Source organism: Chanodichthys erythropterus, chromosome 12 (assembly GCF_024489055.1).
Source record: "Chanodichthys erythropterus isolate Z2021 chromosome 12, ASM2448905v1, whole genome shotgun sequence".
NCBI classification, from domain to species: domain Eukaryota; kingdom Metazoa; phylum Chordata; class Actinopteri; order Cypriniformes; family Xenocyprididae; genus Chanodichthys; species Chanodichthys erythropterus.
Window position 1 is genome coordinate 16,035,494 of NC_090232.1, and position 21,968 is coordinate 16,057,461.

At 37.4% G+C, this 21,968-nt stretch overlaps 1 protein-coding gene across 1 annotated transcript; it reads right to left on the reverse strand.

Annotated features, from left to right (window-relative positions):
* Positions 1-8,100: 8,100 nt before the first annotated feature.
* On the reverse strand, positions 8,101-16,328 carry LOC137032313 (EF-hand calcium-binding domain-containing protein 6-like). Its single transcript, XM_067404065.1, has 7 exons — positions 16,284-16,328; positions 16,116-16,215; positions 14,821-14,945; positions 10,668-10,911; positions 10,378-10,550; positions 8,433-8,580; positions 8,101-8,364 (listed from the first exon to the last, which is right to left on the reverse strand). Exons 1-7 carry the CDS (start codon positions 16,286-16,288, stop codon positions 8,101-8,103), a joined length of 1,059 nt encoding a protein of 352 aa, XP_067260166.1. The 5' UTR covers positions 16,289-16,328.
* Positions 16,329-21,968: the final 5,640 nt, after the last annotated feature.

Consider the following 21,968-nt stretch of genomic DNA (forward strand, 5'->3'; position numbering starts at 1 on the left):
TGAAGCTGAATTTTCAGCAGCAACGTGATCTTTCAGAAATAATTCTAAAATGCTGATTTAGTGAAACATGTTTATTATTAACAAATTTGAAAAAACGTACACTGTAAAAAAATGAATGTGATTTTAACAGTAAAATACTGTAAAAATGCTACGGAAAAAAAATGTAAATTAGTTAACAGTAAGTTCCCATATTATATACAGGGCCGGACTTACCAGACATTTTATGCAATTTTCACAGTAAAATGGTGTAAATTTTACAATTTTTAGAAGTAAAAAAAGACAAAATCAATGTATAATTTACAGTAAAAAAATTGTTGAATTTATTGGTTTACATTCAAATTTTCTTGTTTGTAAATTACAGTTTTATACTGTAAAATGTACAGTTTGTTCTGTAAATGTGTTTACAGTTTTTCTTAATTTTTTTACAAAACTATTCTGGCAACCACGGCTGCCAAAATTACAAACCCGATTCCAAAAAAGTTGGGACACTGTACAAATTGTGAATAAAAAAGGAATGCAATTATTTAGAATCTGGAACAATCTCTGTGCGTAAGGGTCAAGGCCGGAAAACCATACTGGATACCTGTGATCTTCGGGCCCTTAGACGGCACTGGATCACATACAGGAATGCTACTGTAATGGAAATCACAACTGTGTCATTCGCCATTGCCAGCTAAAACTCTATAGGTCAAAAAAGAAGCCATATCTAAACATGATCTAGAAGCGCAGGCGTTTTCTCTGGGCCAAGGCTCATTTAAAATGGACTGTGGCAAAGTGAAAAACTGTTCTGTGATCAGACAAATCAAAATTTGAAAGCTGGCATGGGCAGCTTACACATCTGGAAAGGCAACATCAATGCTGAAAGGTATATCCAAGTTCTAGAACAACATATGCTCCCATTCAGACGTCGTCTCTTCCAGGGAAGACCTTGCATTTTCCAACATGACAATGCCAGACCACATACTGCATCAATTACAACATCATGGCTGCGTAGAAGAAGGATCCGGGTACTGAAATGGCCAGCCTGTAGTCCAGATCTTTCACCCATAGAAAACATTTGGTGCATCATAAAGAGGAAGATGCAACAAAGAAGACCTAAGACAGTTGAGCAACTTGAAGCCTGTATTAGACAAGAATGGGACAACATTCCTATTCCTAAACTTGAGCAACTTGTCTCCTCAGTCCCCAGACGTTTGCAGACTGTTATAAAAAGAAGAGGGGATGCCACACAGTGGTAAACATGGCCTTGTCCCAACTTTTTTGAGATGTGTTAATGCCATGAAATTTAAAACTTATTTTTCCCTTAAAATGATACATTTTCTCAGTTAAAACTTTTGATATGTCATATATGTTGTATTCTGAATAAAATATTAAAATTGGAAATTTCCACATTGTTGCATTTTTTTTTGTAGAAATCATGATTTTTTTTTAATTTTCTGATGAATAGAAAGCTCAACAAGAATATTTATTTGAAATATAAATCTTTTGTAACATTACAAATGTGTCTTTTGGTCAATTTAATGCATCATTGCTGAATAAAAGTATGAATTTCTTCAAAGAAAACAAACAAATATTTGAATGGTATAGTTCATGTAGTGTTTTTCTAAAATCCTTTCTGCATTTTTGAGACTGAACAGATATTTTTCCCTGCATGTTCACTTTTTTCTGACATCATATTTAAGGGAATGACAATTTTTTTCACTTACTTTAGCCTCTTCTACCTCTGCTGCGGGAAGAGATCATAGTGAAGCATTGTGAATGCACAAGAATATTGACTGTAAATAATGCAGTGGGGAGCAGCTATATGTGCTAAGGCCGTATTATGCAGTGCTGTTATATATGTGATATGTGAATCAGTCCGGACAATATGTGTCATTTCCATACTTGACTTAAGCAAATCAGTGAGACAGTTTTTTTACTGTGGTCAGGATTAGCTTAGGGTAGAGATGGCCACCATGGTGGAAAATAAAAGAACTCTACCCTCATTGCATATAATTTTACCAGGTTCCAGTCAACCATGACGATGATTGATTCTGAGATGTTGGCACTTGTGTCCCTCCCTCTTTAACTGTAGAGGTTTTACTCTCTTTGGCCTCTACAATGGCATAGAAGAAGTTAACCACACCCATCTCCACCCCCACCTCATGCTTTTGACACCCCAAATACTACCAGAAACCAATATCACTCAGATATACTCAATAGGGATACCTAAAGGGACATACTGTCCTAGAGAATCATGATGGGTACAAGACAGGTGTGATTTTCTCCAGATAGGTGACTTAAGCCTGTAACCCCTCCTTCTTAAATCCTGAATTCATCCCATCACATTTAAGTCCTTCTTTAAGTAAGTTGTATGGCACCAGCTTCCAAGAAAGCACCAAGGAAAGAGAAAGGAAGAGAGAGGGAGAGGGATTCTGGAGAAGGCGGGAGAGGTTGTGGTACTTTGGCGGGGGTTGCTCCATTGTAATGGGGCTGAAAGGAAGACAATCTTGGGTTCCTTGGGCTTCATCCTTGAGTGGACCTGAAGAAAAATAATCAGCCCCATGAAATCAAAGCTCCTAAACAGAGAGCCAGAATTCAGGCATGAGACGGGGATGCAGGACACAACCACAGACTCAAATACATAATCATCATTACTTCAGTCTTCAGTGTCACATGATCCTTTAGAAATAATTTGAATATGCTGATTTAATGCTCAAGAAACATTATCAATGTTGAAAACAGTTGTGCTACTTAATATTTTGTGGAAACTGTACATTTTTATAGTAATATTTGAAGTGCAAATGAACATTTATTTGAAATAAACTTTTAAATGGTTGAATAGGTATACGAAAGGATCATGGATGCATCAGAACTCACCAATACCCCTGATGTCTAAAATGAAAACTAAGCTCTGTCTTTGTGTGTTTACAACATAAACACCTACATTAGCACTTTTGGGGAGAAAAGCGCAGTTGTCTGTCATACAAATGTCAGGTTGAGTAATTGATGGATGAACAGACAGAGAGATGGATGGATGAACGGATGATTGGATGAATAACACAAAGCTGTTTGCCAAACGGTGTTCAAAACGTTGGTGTGGAAAAGAGGAGAGAAGAAGGAGAGAAGACAAAGAAGGCATGCAGATGGGAAAAACGATAATGCCATGAAAGACGAAAGCGATGAAAGAGCACTGAGTGACCAACAAGCCAATATTGGTTTAAATCCGCAGAAGGAACACTGTGTTAAGCGGAGGGAGAAAAGCTGGTAAAATTAGAGTCTTTTAGCTTCATCACAGAGTATGAATCAAAACAAATGAAGCAGAGCTAAAATGGCTCAGGGTTTTATTCTTTTGTCATGTAAAATATCTTAAAATGCCAACGAAAGCAGCCAAGAAATCTAAAGTTTTATTTAAACACAAGCAAATTTGTTAAGAAAACTATGGGTCCTGTCTAAACTAAACATCTGACGCTGCAGGGTAGCACATGAAACACCATCTTGTTGGTGTGGTGTTTCATATTCCTATATTTACTCAGTATGATTGGAACTTTCATCAGTTATATAGTGGAGGACATCAGCCTGAAGGCCTACTCAGACCTATAGCAGTCATAATTTGACAAAAACATGCTTGACAAGATTTTAAAATGAAACTGTCCATCTCAAACGATCTCCCCTTAGCAATCTGAAATATTGTACTGTTGTGAGCTATCACTGTTTATTCAGAAACATTTTTAATGTTCATATGCAGGAAATACTTGATTTCATTCATGTAAAAAAAAAAAAAAAAAATGTAAGAGAATAACAACCTGAGGCTCGGAGGCCTGAGGTGATGTTAGGGGATCAATGCATGAGGGTGGAGCTGGAGACCTGGAAGACCAAGGCAGATCCAAACATCTGGGTGAAGGCACTGGAGGACTGAGGGGCTGAAGGGAGCCAGTGGAGACAGGGCCAAGGAACTGGAAGAGGGAGAGGGAGGCTGGGCGGGAACATCTGTGACAAAAGACACTTGGAGATGACGATGGAAGTGACAAAGGAGATTTGGAGCTGGGTCGAACCAACGGCGACAAAGACGACTTTGGGCTGGATGTGACCAGTGGTGGAGACAGGGCTTGAAAGTGGGTGAGGATAAGAGAGTTCAGGAGTTAAAGGGTTAGTTCATCCAAAAATGAAAATTCTGCCATTAATTACTCATCGTCATGTTGTTCCAAAGTTGTAAGACTTTTGTTCATCTTCAGAACACAAATGAAAATCTTTTTGATGAAATCTGAGAGTTTTCTGTCCCTCCATAGACTGCCTTTGCAACTGAAACTTGGACGCTTCAAAAAGTTAATAAAGAGATTGTAAAACTAATCTACATGAATTGAGTGGTTTAGTCCAAAATTTCCGAAGATACACAATCGCTTTATATAATGAACAGATTGAATTTAGGCTTTTATTCACAAATAAACTTTTATCAATTTACACATCAGTTGTGGTAAACGGCAGCTCAAGCATATTTGCTTGATGTGCGAGAACCAATGAGGTTCATTCACGTGTGTTACGCAGCATGTTTGAGCTTCCATAAGAGGTTTGTTCTCGCACATCAAGCAGTATAGGTTGAACTTCCGTTTATGTTCACTGATCAATGTTTAAATGTGAATAAAAGCCTAAATCAAATCTGTTCATCATATAAAGTGATCAAGTCTCTTCAGATAATTTGGACTAAACCACTCAATTCATAGTTTTACAATCTCTTTATGAACTTTTTAAAGAGTCAACGTTTCAGTTGCGAAGGCAGTCCATGGGGGTACAGAAAGCTCTGAGATTTCATCAAAAAGATCTTCATTTGTGTTCTGAAGATGAACGAAAGTCTTATGGGTTTTGGAACAACATGAGGGTGAGTAATTAATGACAGAATTTTATTTTTGGGTGAACTAACCCTTGGGGACAAATATATTTCAGGGCTAGTGGAATGGATCGAAATCTGCTCCACAATGTCCACATCCACCAATATTCCTTCAGGGATGAATGTCAATACCGGCTCACACCCCTGGTCAGACTCGGCAGGCTCGGGCTCCAGGTCTGCGGTGGGCTCTTGTTTGTTGTCCATACACATAGAGAGTGCAGGTTCTGGCTCCTGGACAGGCATTGGCTCAGGCTCAAGCTCCTGCCCGGCTCACACACCTGGTCAGGCTCTGGGTCTACGATGGGGTCTGGCTTTGGTTCTTTAGCAGGCTTACGCACTGGCTCTAGGTTCGTGGTGGGCATGTGGGGGTGTTGGCTGGGTTCTAGTTCTGGGTCAGCGGGGTTCATAGGCAAGGACATCGACAATGGGTAGACATATTCCGGGGAACAGAGAATCCGTGGTTTGGTGTTTTGTCACGAGATGCTGTGTATTGGAATGAAAGATCCAAAAAACGATGCATGACAGAATGAATGATATAAAGAGACTTTAATAAACATGGAGAATATTCACAATACACATGAAACAATCACGTTAATGACACCGAACCATGAACTGAGAAGAACTAAGGGCTTAAATATACACAAAACAAGGTGCAAAACTCAATCAAAAACTATATGGTAATAAACAAAGAAAGAGAACTTAGGCAAACAGAAACAAGGAAAATGAAACTCGAAACAGAACATGACTATGACAGTGTCATTATCCTTTTAGTTTTTCCTTATTTTTAAATCACCGTTTTGGATTTAGTAGTTCATTTTAAACAGCCTTACACTACTGTTCGAAAGTTTGAGGACAAATTTTTTTTTCTTGAAACAAGTCTCTTATGCTTACCAAGGCTGCAATTATTTAATCAAAAATACAGTAAAAACAGAAATATTGTGAAATATTATTACAATTTAAAATAACCGTTTTCTATTTTAATATATTTTAAATTTTAATTTATTCATGTGACGACAAAGCTGAATTTTCAGCATCATTACTCCAGTCTTCAATGTCACATGATCCTTCAGAAATCATTATAATATGCTGATTTGCTGCTCAAGAAACGTTTTTTATTACAGTGTTGAAAACAGTGTTTTTTCAAGATTCTTTATTTGAAATAAAAATCTTTTCTAACATTATAATTGTCTTTACAGTCGCTTTTAATGCTAATTTAATGCTTCCTTGCTGAATAAAATTATTTCTTAAAAAAAAACTTTCGAACAGTAGTGTAAACTGTGACAAATTAATTTGTATAGTACAAATACAGGGAGTGCAGAATTATTAGGCAAGTTGATTTTCTGATCATATTTTTTTTCCAAGCACATTTTACCAATTCCAATCCACATCAATCTTAATAACTACTATTAATATTGTTTTTAATCATTTATAAGTGATATATAATTGTTCATGAAGGCTGGAAATGAAAAATGCCCTATATTCAGGTGTGCAGAATTATTAGGCAGGTTTTCTTTTACAGATAAAATGAGCCAAAAAAGAGATTTAACTCAGACTGAAAAGTCAAAAATTATTAAATACTCATGAGAAGGACGCAATACTAATGTAATACTAGAAATTGCAAAGTTAAAGCATGACCATTGGACAGTGAAATGCTCATTGGGTCAGCGGGGTCATACAAAAACAGCTGGAGAAGAAAAGACACGTTAACTGCAAAATAATTAAGAATTAAGGTGAAGAATTAAGTGTGAAACCATCAGGAACCCTTTAGTCTCCAGCGCCACCATTTCCCAGTACTGAAACCTACCTGGAGTCTTCAGAAGTGTGAGGTGTCAGGATCTCAAAGACTTAGGTTAGGTGAAGAATCCTAAAAAATGACCCGCTCTTAATAAGAATCACAAGCTGAAGTGTTATAAAGTACATGAAGACTGGGTTTTTATAGGCCTTATAGACAGACAGCTTGAGAGTGACTCCTGAAGGACCAGCACCACATCCTCTTGTACCACTGTTTGAAGAATTTATCTTCCAGAATCTGGCAGTAAGTTTTGGAAGATCATTTAGTCCATCTCTGCAAGATGGACATTTCAGGATAAGAGATGGACTAAAAGTGAACTCCCACACCTTACTGCCAGATTCTGGAAGATAAATTCTTCAAACAGTGGTACAAGAGGATGTGGTGCTGGTCCTTCAGGAGTCACTCTCAAGCTGTCTGTCTATAAGACCTATAAAAACCCAGTCTTCATGTATTTTATAACACTTCAGCTTGTGATTCTTATTAAGAGCGGGTCATTTTTTAGGATTCTTCACCTAACCTAAGTCTTTGAGATCCTGACACCTCACACTTCTGAAGACTCCAGGTAGGTTTCAGTACTGGGAAATGGTGGCGCTGGAGACTAAAGGGTTCCTGATGGTTTCACACTTAATTCTTCACCTTAATTCTTAATTATTTTGCAGTTAACGTGTCTTTTCTTCTCCAGCTGTTTTTGTATGACCCCGCTGACCCAATGAGCATTTCACTGTCCAATGGTCATGCTTTAACTTTGCAATTTCTAGTATTACATTAGTATTGCGCCCTTCTCATGAGTATTTAATAATTTTTGACTTTTATGTCTGAGTTAAATCTCTTTTTTGGCTCATTTTATCTGTAAAAGAAAACCTGCCTAATAATTCTGCACACCTGAATATATGGCATTTTTCATTTCCAGCCTTCATGAACAATTATATATCACTTATAAATGATTAAAAACAATATTAATAGTAGTTATTAAGATTGATGTGGATTGGAATTGGTAAAATGTGCTTGGAAAAAAAATATGATCAGAAAATCAACTTGCCTAATAATTCTGCACTCCCTGTAATATGAAAAAACTATCCTAAAAAATAGCAAAATGATGTTTAAAATACGTTTTAGATGGAGTATAGCATGTCACCACGGAGAAATATTTTATTCCTAAAAATATTTAAAATATAAGAATGAATGCAAATTCAGTTTAGAGTTATTACAATGTAATAAAAGCTTTGAAATACAATTCATGCAATCTAACTAAATCTAATATAAAGAAAAACAGTAATGTTTGCATCATGATTGTATCTTCGATTGTGCCCAACTGCATGAAGCCAATAGGGTTAAATATTAGTTGAAACATTAACTTGTATCTCTCTATTTGAAGAAGTGATGACAGCTCCAACTTACAAATTTACTAAGCCAATGTAGCCATCATTTGTTTTAAACCTCTGACCTATTGACTCCTTTGGCTGAGCTGGTGTTTGATTTGCTGGTTGTGACTGGATGTCCTGTGTTTGTCCATTAGGAGTGGGCGATAATCCAGGCGTCCAGAGGAGTGGGTGTGAAGAGTAGAGAACACACTTTTCAGCTCTTCCTGGCTCTGACACACTCCACACAGCTGTAACACTGTGCCCAGCTCAGCTGCAGTCAGAAGCCCAGTGCTGGAGCCATCCAGCCGGGCACAGGCCTTTTTAAGAGCCCTGGCCTTACGTTGGAGCTGCAACACCAAAATGTGAATATTCATATATGCATTCACACATTAACACCTATAACAAAATGCATCACCTTTTTCCTGATCCTGCGACTTAATGTTTCCGGAGTAGCAGTTTCTTCAGTTTCTCTGAGAGTCTGCAGAGCAGCTGCCATATGGGACTCATGCTTCCTTATTTGAACCTGGGATAGAAAAGGCCTAAGGAATTCTGTGTAGGATACACTGACAGAAAAAGAAAACAAATTTGTGACAAATTCATGAGGACATGAATGCTCAGTTATGTATCATCTTATAGGATGAATGTGAGTTCTCTAAATGCATTCTACATGTTTAGGTTCGATAGGCTTGATTCAAGTTTGGAAAAAGTCATCCATCACAAAAACATGATACTTGTGTTTCCAGTCATACATAGCTATGATTTATTATTACCATACAAGTATGAGGGGTGGTATGTAACATCATCAATAACTTAAAAAAAAATACTTCATATTCATATTCTTTCACAAATGTTTATGCCAGTTTTCTTTCAATTGATAAAACGCTGGTCACATAGTATTATCTGCCATTTTATACGCATTGGTTTCAAAAATACACCTTATTATGTACATATACACTACCGTTCAAAAGTTTGGGGTGAGTAAGATTTTTTAATGTTTTAAAAGAAGTATCTTCTGCTCACCAAGCCTGCATTTATTTGATTAAAAATACAAAAACAGTAATATTGTGAAATATTATTCCAATTTAAAACAGCTGTTTTCTATGTCAATATACAGTAAAGTGTAATTAATTCCAATGATCAAAGCTGAATTTTCAGCATCATTACTCCAGTTTTCAGTGTCTAATATGATGATTTGATGCTCAAGAAACATTTATGATTATTATCAATGTTGAAAACAGTTATTTACATTTTTATTTCATGATGCTATGATGAATAGAAAGTTCAAAAGAACAGCATTTGTCTGAAATCTAAATCTTTTGTAACATTAAACACTACAGTTCAAAAGTTTGAGGTCAGTAAGAATTTTAATTTCATTTTTGGCGGATAGAAATAAAATTAATCAATACTTTTATTCATCAAGGATGAGTTAAACTGATCAAAAGTTACAGTAAAGACAATTATAATGTTAGAAAATATTCTATTTTAAATAAATGCTGTTCTTTTGAACTTTCTATTCATCATAGCATCATGAAATAAAAATGTAAATAACTGTTTTCAACATTGATAATAATAATGAATGTTTCTTGAGCATCAAATCATCATATTAGACACTGAAGACTGGAGTAATGACGCTGAAAATTCAGCTTTGATCACAGGAATAAATTACACTTTACTGTATAATGACATAGAAATCAGCTGTTTTAAATTGGAATAATATTTTACAATATTACTGTTTTTGTTTGTATTTTTAATCAAATAAATACAGGCTTGGTGAGCAGAAGATACTTATTTTAAAACATTAAAAAATCTTACTGACCCCAAACCTTTGAACGGTAGTGTATATACAGTACATAAAGGTGAAAAAAGGGCTTTTATTAAGCATCAAACAAACAAACAAACAAATTTGTATATTTCCGAAACCGTTTAGATTTCTTATGTTGTATAATTATTTTTATTGATTTCTTTGTTTGTTTATATTTTTATTTATCATCTCTATTAGTTTATTTGGTAATTCTTTACTTGAAGATGTATAATTCAGTATATAGATATTCTGTACATTGTAATTCTTTTCATAAATAATTGTAACTAAAGTTAAAATGCATTATAACATTTGAAGATTCCTTGTTACATCTGAAATTGGTTGTTTGTCATGTATTTTAACGCTTTCTAATAGTGTAACAATGAATAGATAAGTATTATAATGTATTATAAATACTTTAATAATGCATTATATGTAAATGCTTCAAGTAAAGTGTTACCGTTTAAGTAATCACATAACATTTATGGATGTCTTGATTTATTCATCTATTTATTGCAAGGTTGAGCCTCCATAATGTTTGTTTGTGAGCAAGTGTATCTACCTGCCATCATTGTTGATGTCAAACTTCCTGGCCAGTAAATCACACTCATACTGGCTGAGATGAACACAGAGATTCATAAGAATCTCTTTAAATTCATCACTGCTAACAAAACCTGTTCCAGAAAAATCCATTTCGGAGAACTCAGTCCAGAGCTCAGAAACAGACAACTCCACCTGTTGAGAGCGATAGAGAAAAAAATGTTCAGAAATAACATAATCATAGATCGCAGCTCTATTCAGGCAAAGAATTCTACACCATTGCAGAGTTTTTTTTTGACAGCATGCCCCCACCTTGGCCCGTAAGGCATCCACTAGTATATCTGAGACGCAATTGAGTCTGTTAGAGAGGCGCATGAAGTCATTGTCTCCACGTTTGGGGGGATTGTGCTTGGCATTGGGGTAACAGCAGGATTTGGGCGATGGGCCAAAATGCCGTATAAACTGTTGAAAGTCCACAGTTCCATCCTGCTGGGTGAGCAAAGAGGACCACAACCTCCGGACTTCTCCACAAGTTACCTCAGGATGGAACGCTAACCTGAGCAGGGTGGGAAGAAGAATAGCAAACAAGGAGAGAGGAATAAATGATGGGAAGAGAGAAAGGGAGAGATGAGTAGGTTATATGAATACTCTGAATCTAAAGAATACACCTCAGTTTTTTCAGAAGAATACAAACACTGTACCCTTTAAACCCCCCACACCCTAAAGACCCCCTCACCCCCTTTATTTGAACTGCATTTAAGCTAAAACTTGGCAACCAACAGCACAGAAGCAACAGTTTCTCTCACACAGATAAACAAACACAGCGTCACGCCTAAAGAAAGGACAGTACTGTGAGAAGACACACTATGAGGGGATCTGACAGCAAACAAACACGTCTGTATCATACAAGCCTGATTTTGCTAAAATCTTTGTTAAAATCTAAAAGTTTAATTTGTGTTAAACATGGATATTTCAAGAAAAAGGGGTTTTTAGGTACATCATTTTATTTACAATAAATCGAATTATGCATTATGTTAGCTAGTGCATCTTCAAAGGTTATATATTTATTTACCTATATACAAAGTTTATTCCTGTGATGGCAAAGCTGAATTTTCAGCATCATTACTCAAGTCTTCAGTGTCACATGATCCTTCAGAAATCATTAAAATATGCTGATTTGGTGCTCATAGTCTAATATGCTCATTTGGTTTAAATAGCATTTATTTAATACTATAACTATTTGATAAAAATAAGTTTTCCCTTAAAGTATGTTATCCTGTTTGTCTGATGTCATTATTAAAGCCTACCTTTCACAATCTGATGCGTCTATAGTTTTTAAAGATATTTTACGTGATAACTTATTGATAACTAATATTAGTATATACATTTACAATATATACTTAATATAAAGCTTTTTCATTCACTGACATATACTGAACAGACAGTTACAATTATGTGTTATGAAATTTGTTTGAATTATCAAAGTTGTAGGCTAAACATTTTCAGAGTAAAGGCTAAGTCACAAATACCATTGTTCACCTTTTCTTTTCTTTTTTTTTCTTTTCTTTCAGAAATTCATTTCAATCTAGAGGATCAGAAATGTTGTGCTAGGGCAAAAGATTTGCCATTGTAGATTTTGCAAATGGTTCAAGCAGGTCACATGAATTCGCAGGCACTGAATAAATGAAAGTTGTTTGGTTTGAAAGTGACTTCTGTGTGAGCTGTGCTTCACTATTGGACACTATTGACTATGGAACTTTTTTGAGAAATTTAGAAATGTCTCTATTGTGACCACACCTTAAATGAGCAAAACTATTGCATTATTGAAGTCTGACTTAAAGGTAGTAGAACTTTGGTGGATATTCTAAAAGCACTGTGACATTTGAAAAATAAACAAAATAATAATTCTTAAGTTATTGTTTCATATACTTTGAATCTAGAGGATCAATTTTTTCTGGTGATTCATGGTTTCTTCAGTTCAGTTTGGGCCTTGTTGAATTGAGTATGTGTGCATACAGTTCATGCGAACATACACATATGCGTTTGTCTCTGCCTCGTAGGAATCAATCAAAGAAGCAACAGTTTCTCACCAGACACACACGCACACATACACAGTGTTCTCTGTGGGAGCCAGAGAAGTTGGCACTGATATGTCAGCCAAACCCTCTGTGAACTCGGCTGCTGTAAAGCCTGTTAGTGTCACTAATCTCTGAGCTGGCGAGGAGAGTTCAGTTCACCTTGGACTGGTTGGCACCGTCTCTCTCTGTGTCTGTGCACCAGTGCCACGCCACAGATTATGCAAATCCACTCGCGATGCCCCCCATTCAGACCACGACTCCTTTTAGGCCTGCCGCCATATTCCATCCAAAAAATGAATAGAGAGATAAAAGAGGGTGATGTAGAAAAAGAATGAAAAAAGGCTGGGAGAGAAATCACAAAGGGGTCAAAGGAAGAGCTGGAAAAACAGCACAGGGAGGGGAGGGAGGAGAGTAAATAAACAGATAAATAATTTATAGAAATGGAGGAGGTTCTCACATGGGGCGAACAGTTCAGAAGAGTTCAGGACACTTAACAACAACGCATTTAGTTCACAGACTGAAAAAGAGAAATATCTAAAAGAGACGAAAGGATGGAAACGACAAATTGTTAAAGGAAAGAGACAAAGGTTACTTGTCTTGATAACTTGATAGTTCGTGATTCAAACATTTATGATATTGGGGAAAAACTCTTGGTTATACTTTATTTTGATTGTCCCCAAACAGACATCCTACTGACTATCAGTAACTTTGCAAGTACATGTCAACTTATTCTACTAACCCTAACCTGACAGTCTAATACTTTAATGAGAGTTAGTTGACAGATGCAAATTAGTTGACATCTAGTTGCAAAGTCACTTGAAGTTAATAGAATATCTAAAGTGGACTAAATATCGAAATAAAGTGGAAGCAAGCTTTTAACCTTTGCTGTTAACATATTGCTAAGATGTTCTGGGTGGTTGCAAAGTTGTTGTTGTTGGGGTGTTACTTACTGGAGAAAGAGTCTATGAAATCTAAAAAGCCATACTGCTATGATATTTTGATATTTTGAGAGTCCCTTTTCCAATGCAAGTATGGGTTTTGTTGGTTTTATTGACCACCAACACTTGTATCATTCATGCAGCAAAAATTGTGCAGGACAAACTACAAGTTTAATACTTAGACCTAGAGCTTTTCAAACAAAACAGAAAACACAAAAAAGCAATAATAGAGTGGTGCAGGGATGACGTAAAAACCCGAAGACTAGATCGCCACCGGTTTTCGATGGGGTTTTTTAATGGGGTTTTTCAATTTATGAGTAAAATACAGCCTGTGGTAAACACAACTTGACGATACTCGAAAGTTTACAACGTAAACTGCACACACTCACACCCTACCTTATCTAGTTACTTAGTAGAGACATAGGTTAAAAAAACAACTTCATAATTTGCACTTTCAATATGGCTGTGTGTAATTTACATTGTAGAACAAAACGTTCAAGTATCATCAAGTTATGATTACCACAGACCTTATTTTACTCATAAATTGAAAATCCCTATTATAAAACCCCACAGCAAAATCTAAAGGGCTTCAGTGGGGAATTAGTCTTCTGGGTGTTGACGTAATCCATGCACTACTCTATAACAGTGATGGTTGCGAGCACCACTCATTAGAGGAACAACAGAGATGCAAAGTATAGCAATGTAGCTGAAAGTGAAGCAGGCATGGGAACAGCTAAACAAGCGTGCAGAAGGCCATAGAAAAACCAACAGCCTCAGATCTTCACAGTGCCAACAGCTCTCTCAGGCTCCGTACACCAAATACATTGTTATTCATGGGAAAAAAGAGCAGGTTGTTAACTTGCACAATTAAGGCATCATTTGCCAAGAGAAAAGGCCCGCTTTCTGTTGGCATTGTCTTAGAAGACAAAAGAGTGCAAGAGCTCTGTAAGAACCAGAGCTGGGAGACTCGGGTGGACCGCATAGGTCTTGTGAGACACACAAGGGATGCTTGTGTCACGACCGCTGACTCTGGGAGAAACCCCGGACTGAACACCGAAGAGAAAGACTCAGTGATTCTGCATGGTGCTAAAGACAATAAGGAGGAATGCATTCCACATTCCAGCATATACTTCAATAGTCTGTGTGTGTGTGTGTGTGTGTGTGTGTGTGTGTGTGTTGGAGACAATATAAATGTCCCCCCAGATAATCTTCTGACTATCAAAATGAGATGCTAATAAAGACATTATGTCTGAAAACAGATCAGTTATTCATTTGATATTCATGCATTCATTCACTCTTACTTATATGAGCTGTTGCTATTAAACTATTATACTCAAGTGTTAAATACTGGCAAGTCTTTAGTGTAACCAGTCGCATTACAATAAAATCTTTAGAATATGAAAGAAAACAAATGTAAGGGAATACATTTTCTTTTGTATGGTATGTCACCTTTTAAGTAACTGGTACATGTCCTCCTGAGTGAGACGTTTGGTGTTTTTCTCATCCAGCTCTTCAAACTCTCGCAGTACATCCCTGTAACGATTTGCCACCACACTCTTCACCAGACTAAACAGCTGAAACACAATACATGTTCATTAATATTACTGAGCGGGAAGAGTTTTTTTGATTTTCTTGAGAACTCTCATTTATTAGTAGAGCAAAAAGCCATTCAAGTCTACGTGTTGCAATAAGAAGTAAATATATTGCAGAATGTAAGTCACTGAATTGAAAAATAATAACAATGATTTTAATACTTATACAATAATAATTACATTAAGGATTACAATGAGTTTTAAGGTTTATTATGATTTTTTTTACTATGTTTACAGACATAAGACTGGACAGAATTATGCTTCACAGTTGTTTTTACTGGTATTATAAAGATCTGAGTGATATTTCAGATATTTTCTAATATTTCTGATATTTCTATTTATTTCTAGGAGAATCTACACTACTATTAAAAAGTAAAAAAAAACACTTTAGTGTAGGGTCTAATCCTCACTATTAACTAGTCTCTTATTAGCATGCATATTACCAAGATATTGACTGTTTATTAGTACATATTAATGCCTTATACTGCATTAACTTATTCTAAATTCCTAATCAATGCCTAAACTTAACAACTACCTTACTAAATATTAATAAGCAGTAATTAAGAGTTTATTGAGGCAGAAGTTGTAATTAATAGTTAGTTAATAGTGAGAACTGGACCCTAATCTAAAGATGAATAAATTAATAATTTTATTCAGAAAAAAATTATCTATTTCAAATAAATGCTGTTTTTTTTACTTTCTATTTCATCAAAGAATCCTGAATAGAATGTACCACAGTTTTAAAATATTAAGCAGCACAACTGTTTTCATCATTGAAAATAATACGAAATGTTTCTTGGGCATCGAATCAGCATATTCGATTGATTTCTGAAAGATCATGTGACACTGAAGATTGGAGTAATGATGCTTTGCTTCAGCTTTAATTCGGCTTTCCCATAAATTACATTGTAAAATGGATTAAAATAGAAAACAGTTATTTTACACTGCAATAATACCTCAGAATATTACTTTTTTTTGTATAAATGCAGCCTTAATCTGCATAAGGAACTTCTCTCAAAAACGTTAATAATTCTTATCGAACGCAAAAATTTGAACTAGTAGTGTGTTGTAGTAGGTAGTGTACGTTGAAAAGCAGCATTGTACGTCTTGGAATTTACAGATGATATGTTATGAAGTCATATGAGGTCATACCTCAAGGTCACTCCGATCCTCTTCTGAACACTTCTCCTCGCCTGAATCATGGTTTAAGGCAGGCTGGGCAGCTGCCTGGAAGAGGCTAGGAACTCCTTTCCTGAGAGAGCAAGAAAAAGGGTAAGTCTTTGAGGCCATGGCTTTGGTTTTTAGATTATTTGTTATTACCTCATACTATGTAGAAAAAAACCCTGTGAAACCCTTAGAATCCGATCCGCTTTGTGCCATTCTCGCTTGAGTGGCAAACAGGGAGAGCTACAAGACCTGACACCGAAATGGCCTTGCTGCGCTGACCGCTTTGAAAGCAACTGGAGTGGTCAAACCATGCAGACACCTGACAGTTTTGAAGTGTTAGCTAAACTATGAAGAAGCACATGAGAAAAGTCGGACGTACAAAGCCCAGGCTAAGCTAATGTGTTCCCTGTGCGCTTGGATGAGTTCATGGGGGCCGGGCTCGGCTGAACGGATAGCCATGGCTCTTTTGTTCTCCAGAGAGGACAACCACTCCCCATGCTTTAGGGCAGTGGTCTGGGCCATCTTAGGGCCACAGTCCGAACGAGGTGGGCGGACTGCTGGCTTGAGAGGTCACGGGCTAGAGCAGAGTTAGAAGCACTATGTAAAGGAAGAAATAGAAAGGAGGGACAGAGAGAGATGGTGAGATTTAAAAGACAGAGGTGCTTCAAATAATGTTGATAGCAGTTCAAAGAGGCAAACGGCAGTGACACTGACTACAAGAGGCATTATGTTTGTGTTTGTGCATTGTGTCGATGACAACGTGAGCGTGCCTTCAGGATTTTCTCAAGACAAACTGCTCTTTTCAACAGTTAAGCTGACCTGAATGAGCCAGGAATAGCAATAAGCCATGACTGTATGGTAAAATAAGTGTTTACTAAAATCTCTGTGAGAAAAAGTTCCTGAAAATGCTACTAAACAAAGGGTGAGTCTCAATTTGCCAAACTGCTTGACACACAGCAGAACAAATATAGAACTAAATATTAGTGGAACTGTTGGATGCTGAGGGAAGAGACCTTGTGACCCAGTCACGGACATCTCAGCAGGACTCCCATGTCCAACAGCCCTGCCACAAAACCAACACAGTAGGACGTGACATCCGTGTTAAATCAAATAAACACACCTTAGCTTATCAAAAACAGACACTTAAACTTAAAGTGCAATAAGTCAAATATCCACTCCCAGTCGGGTCACAGGGTTTGCAAAAAAATGTAAGCCTTTCAAGGTAATTAACTTGTGTGTCTCTTTTATGCCCATAAGGGGGCACATGACTCTTAAGTTGACTTGCTAGGAAAGCTGAAAAAAGAAATTCAAAAACGTTTCTGATTGATTGATTGATTGATTTAAGAACTGATTTATTTTATTTTCTGATTTATTTATTTATTTATTTATTTATTAAGGAATGAGGCTTTAGTTATTTATTTAAGAATTGGTTTATTTTAGAAAAATATTAAAGGGTTAGTTCACCCAAAAATGAAAATTATGTCATTAACTATTCACCCTCAAGTCGTTCGAAACCTGTAAGATTTTTGTTCATCTTTGGTACACAAATGAAGATCATTTTGATGTAATCTGAGAGTTTTCTGTCCCTCCATTGCAACTGAATCTCTGACACTTCAAAAAGTTTATAAAGAGATCGTAAAACTAATTCATATGAATTGAGTGGTTTAGTCCAAATTTTCTGAAGAGACACAATCACTTTATTTGATGAACAGATTTAATTTTAGGCACATGTATACATTGATCAGCGAACATAAACAGAAGCTCAACCGAAACTGCTTGACACGCAAAAACAAACCTCTTGCGAAAGCTTAAACGTGCTGTGTAATACATGAAAATGAACCTCATTGGTTCTTGACATGCTTGAGTTGATGAATGTTTTTATGTGAATAAAAGCCTAAATTAAATCTGTCATATAAAGTGGTTGTGTCTCTTCAGAAAATTTGGACTAAACCACTCAATTCATATGGATTAGTTTTACTATAAGCTTCAAAGTTGTGATGCGTCAAAATGTGATCAAATATTAATATTTTTAAAAGTCAGTTTCTATATAAATTAGGAGTAGTAATGGACTGAAATAAATGTCTAAATTGTCATGGCTAATGTTTTAGAATATGATTGTTAAATTGTATGATTGTTAAAAGCAGTGTCAGGATTGCATAACCTGATATTCCTGAGTTCAACATGTTCCTGGGTCAACATTTTTGTTGATCCTGGAACAACATTCAAATCAACCAATCAGATTTGAGGGACAAGTTTTCAGATTATGTCAAGTTTAGGCTTAAAATCATGAATTGGTGCTTCTACATCATTGTTATTCATCTATTATTTCCCCCCGATTTTTGGGATAACTTATGGGTAGGGTTAGGTTTAGGTAGGAATAGGGTTAAGACTAAATTTTTAGACTAGAATGTTGTTCCAGGATCAACAAAATATGTTGACCCAGGAACGCATCTAACTCAGCAATATCAGGAAATGAGTCACGATTCCCCTGTTTAGTGTTCTAGGACTTTTTGATACTCTTTTGTCTTGATGTGTTTGGATCTCATTTCCTGTGGTTTAGTTCCTGCAAAGCCCAGTAATAGAGGGTATGCACATGACATCACCGTCGACCGTTACGACTGTGGTGACACCCACTGAGTGGCAAAAGACTGAGCGACAGCATTGGTTTTTATGCGTGAATGCTGTGAAAAACACACAAAACACATCCAAAACTGGAAAGAGCTTTGTGATTGACTGTACAAATAGCTTTGAACCTGAGGTATATATTTAAAGACTGCTGAAAGCTACAGAAAAAAAAGCACATGGATCACTGCAATTCACAGAAACAGCTGGACTCCAGCAGAGAAACATGGATTTGCAGTTATCATTTTGTGTCAAATTGTTGGATTTTGAGGTAAAATCATACCATATATATTGTATTGTTATATATTATGTTCAAAGCTCATCAATTAAATATTTACCATCTTATATATTCTGCATAATTGTGTGTTTTTAAATAAACACTGACGAAAACTATACTATAAAACTAAATGTTTTAGGGCTGGACAATATGACGATATATATAACATTGATATAAGTGATTACGCGCATTTAAACCTACCTACAGTATATTGTAGTTATATAAAATATTCACAGGCAGATTCGCTTTATGTTTTTCCCCGGCGTCGAAATCAGGCACATATAAATGTCAGGAAACACGACTCCTGGCTGCATGTCATATCAATAGATTAAGTTTATTTGACAAGTTGTAAGAAACACTTTCAAGTCCAACCTTTAGTGTAATAGTTTGATTTACTCGCAGTTTCCCCTATTAAATCCAGTCATGAAGTAGGTTCTTTTGCCACTCAGTCCAGCTGAGGGAGCTTGTTATGGTGGGAAAGTGACGTTGATCCATACCCTCTATAAGGCCATCTCTGGTTCCTGTTAGCCTTTGTTTCCATAGCTGCAGTGTTTGTTTTTCCATGACAACTCATTACCTACACCTGTTCCTTGTTAGCCTCTTGTTTGCATGTGTATACACCTGTGTTTCAGTCCTTGTTCCTCGGTTGTTTCATTTGCACACCTATGTAAAGCTTTTGCGTTTCTTGTTCTGCCGTTGGAGTGTGATCTTTGTCTTCCTGTTTGGATTTACGTTTCTTATGTTGGATTATCTTGATCTGAATGTTTGTGGAATAAATACTGCTTGCAAATAGATCCTTGCCTCTCCTCTTCCCTGCTAACCATGACAAAACGACCGACCAGAAAAAAATATGGATCTAGCAGCAGTACACCTCCTTCTCCGCACTCAGGATGGTTGTTCCCTCTAGGACTATACAAGTGAGTTTTTGGTCCTTGCTTATCAGACCCACTACCCTGACAGTGCTTTGATTTCCTTTTATTATGCTGGACTCAATGAACAGTTACAAAACAAGATTCCTTTTTATGTTCCTTGAGGGAGATTTGTGGATCTTGTTGGGCTCGTGCTTTCGAAGAGTGGTTCCTCCTTCACCATGGGTGAGATGGAGGACGATGTAGTCAGCCACTCGCACACCATGGACCCAGAGCATGAGCCTCATGGTCTCATGTATGTACTCCCAAAGAAATTTTATATGAACCTGTATGGACCCACCAGTGATGCTCTGTGCTTCCAGTTTATTGAAAAGTTTTCAGGTGGAATTAGTGTATTCTACCAATAAATAAATACATAAATAAATTATATATATACATATATAGTGGTGCCACTTTTGCTGCCAAAACAGCCCTGACCCATCAAGGCATGGACTCCACTAGACCCCTGAAGGTGTGCTGTAGTATTTGGCACCCAGATGTTAGCAGCAGACGTTTTAGTCCTGTAAGTTGCGAGGTGGGGCCTCCATTGATCGGACTTGTTTGTTCAGCATATTTCACAGATGCTCGATTGGATTGAGATCTGGGGAATTGCTCTGTGCTCCGTGGTTCTGATGCTCATGTGCCCACTGTTGGCACTTTCGGAGGTGTACAGGGCTCAGCATGGGCATTCTGACTGGTCTGCAGCTACGCAGCCCCATATGCAACAAACTCCGATGCACTGTGTATTCTGACACCTTTCTTTCTGAACCCGCATTTACTTCTTGAGCAATTTGAGCTACATTAGCTCGTCTATTGGATCGGACTACACAGCCTTCGCTCCCCACGTGCATCAATGAGCCTTGGCCGCCCATGACCCTGTCGCTGGTTCACCACTGTTCCTTCCTTTGACCACTTTTGATAGATACTGACCACTGCAGACCGGGAAGCCACAGTTTTAGAGATGCTCTGACCCAGTCGTCTATCACATGCGTCAATGTGATAGGGTGTGTTAAGTATATTCTGTGAGATATTTCTGAGTTTTGGTTATTAAAGATCCTGTTTCCTGTTCATCCTCATCCTCATAATGAGCTTCATTCAGCATGTTACATGACAGACAGACGGACCCTCCAAGTGAGTAACAACGATGGAAATTGCAGCCATCAGTGTGGCAGCACAAAGCTGCATGGGATCGTGTGGAGTTATTTTTATTTTTCAGAAGGGACGTAGTTTGGAGAAATTTGTCAAGGAGTTTTTGGAAGCCAACCAGTCAGCGAGCTCTTTGTGATGACTTCACCCTTATGGAGGGCTTTTGGTATGGGCTAGACGATGAGACCCGTCTGCCGACGCTGGCAGTTATACTGTGGTATATAGTTATATAGTTATACTGTGGTATATACTATACCATTGCTGCTGACCTTCAGCCACTCTGCATCTGCCACATGGCATTTGGATATGCAGAGTGTCTTCAGGCCACCAGATCTGTCTCGCAGAGAGTATCCCCTGTCTCCGCCTCCAGCCTCTATGCCCCCTGCTCCACCTCAGCCTGTCGACACTTCGGCTCCACCCTGGCTCCTCCCTCCCTTGGCTCCACCGGAATCTGGACTGGCCTGCTGCGATTGAGCATCCCAAGCCTGAAAACAGGACAAATGGATACATCGCCTGGGAGCCAGAGCCCCGTGAAGTGTCTGACCAGGTGAGTGAGCCGACAACATTGTGTGTCACTGAGGGAGTGCTTGTGGAGCTCGAGGGCTGGAAGGAAAGCCCAGCCCACAACACCACCACTGTGGATGAGCTGAATGTAGTCCCTGGCAGTTATACTGAGGACCTGAAAAATATTTTTGAGGATTTAGTAGACTTTTTTTGGAGAGGTTATGCCCCTTGTTTCTCCTGTGTTCCCTGATTCTCCTGAACGCTCTGTATCTCCAGCGACTACTGATTCTCCACCACCCCCTGTTTCTCCAGTGTCCCCCGATTCTCCTGTACGCACTGTATCTCCTGTGTCCTCTGAATTCCCTGAATGCCTGCCCAGCA

Bases quoted from the DNA above. Each gene is read 5' to 3' on its own strand.
- LOC137032313 (XM_067404065.1), bottom strand. The intron at 10,912-14,820 runs GTGACATACCAT...CACCCTGCTCAG, and splicing joins ATGTACCAGTTACTTAAAAG to GTTAGCGTTCCATCCTGAGG. The intron at 8,581-10,377 runs GTAGATACACTT...TTTTTCTGTCAG, and splicing joins GACATCAACAATGATGGCAG to TGTATCCTACACAGAATTCC.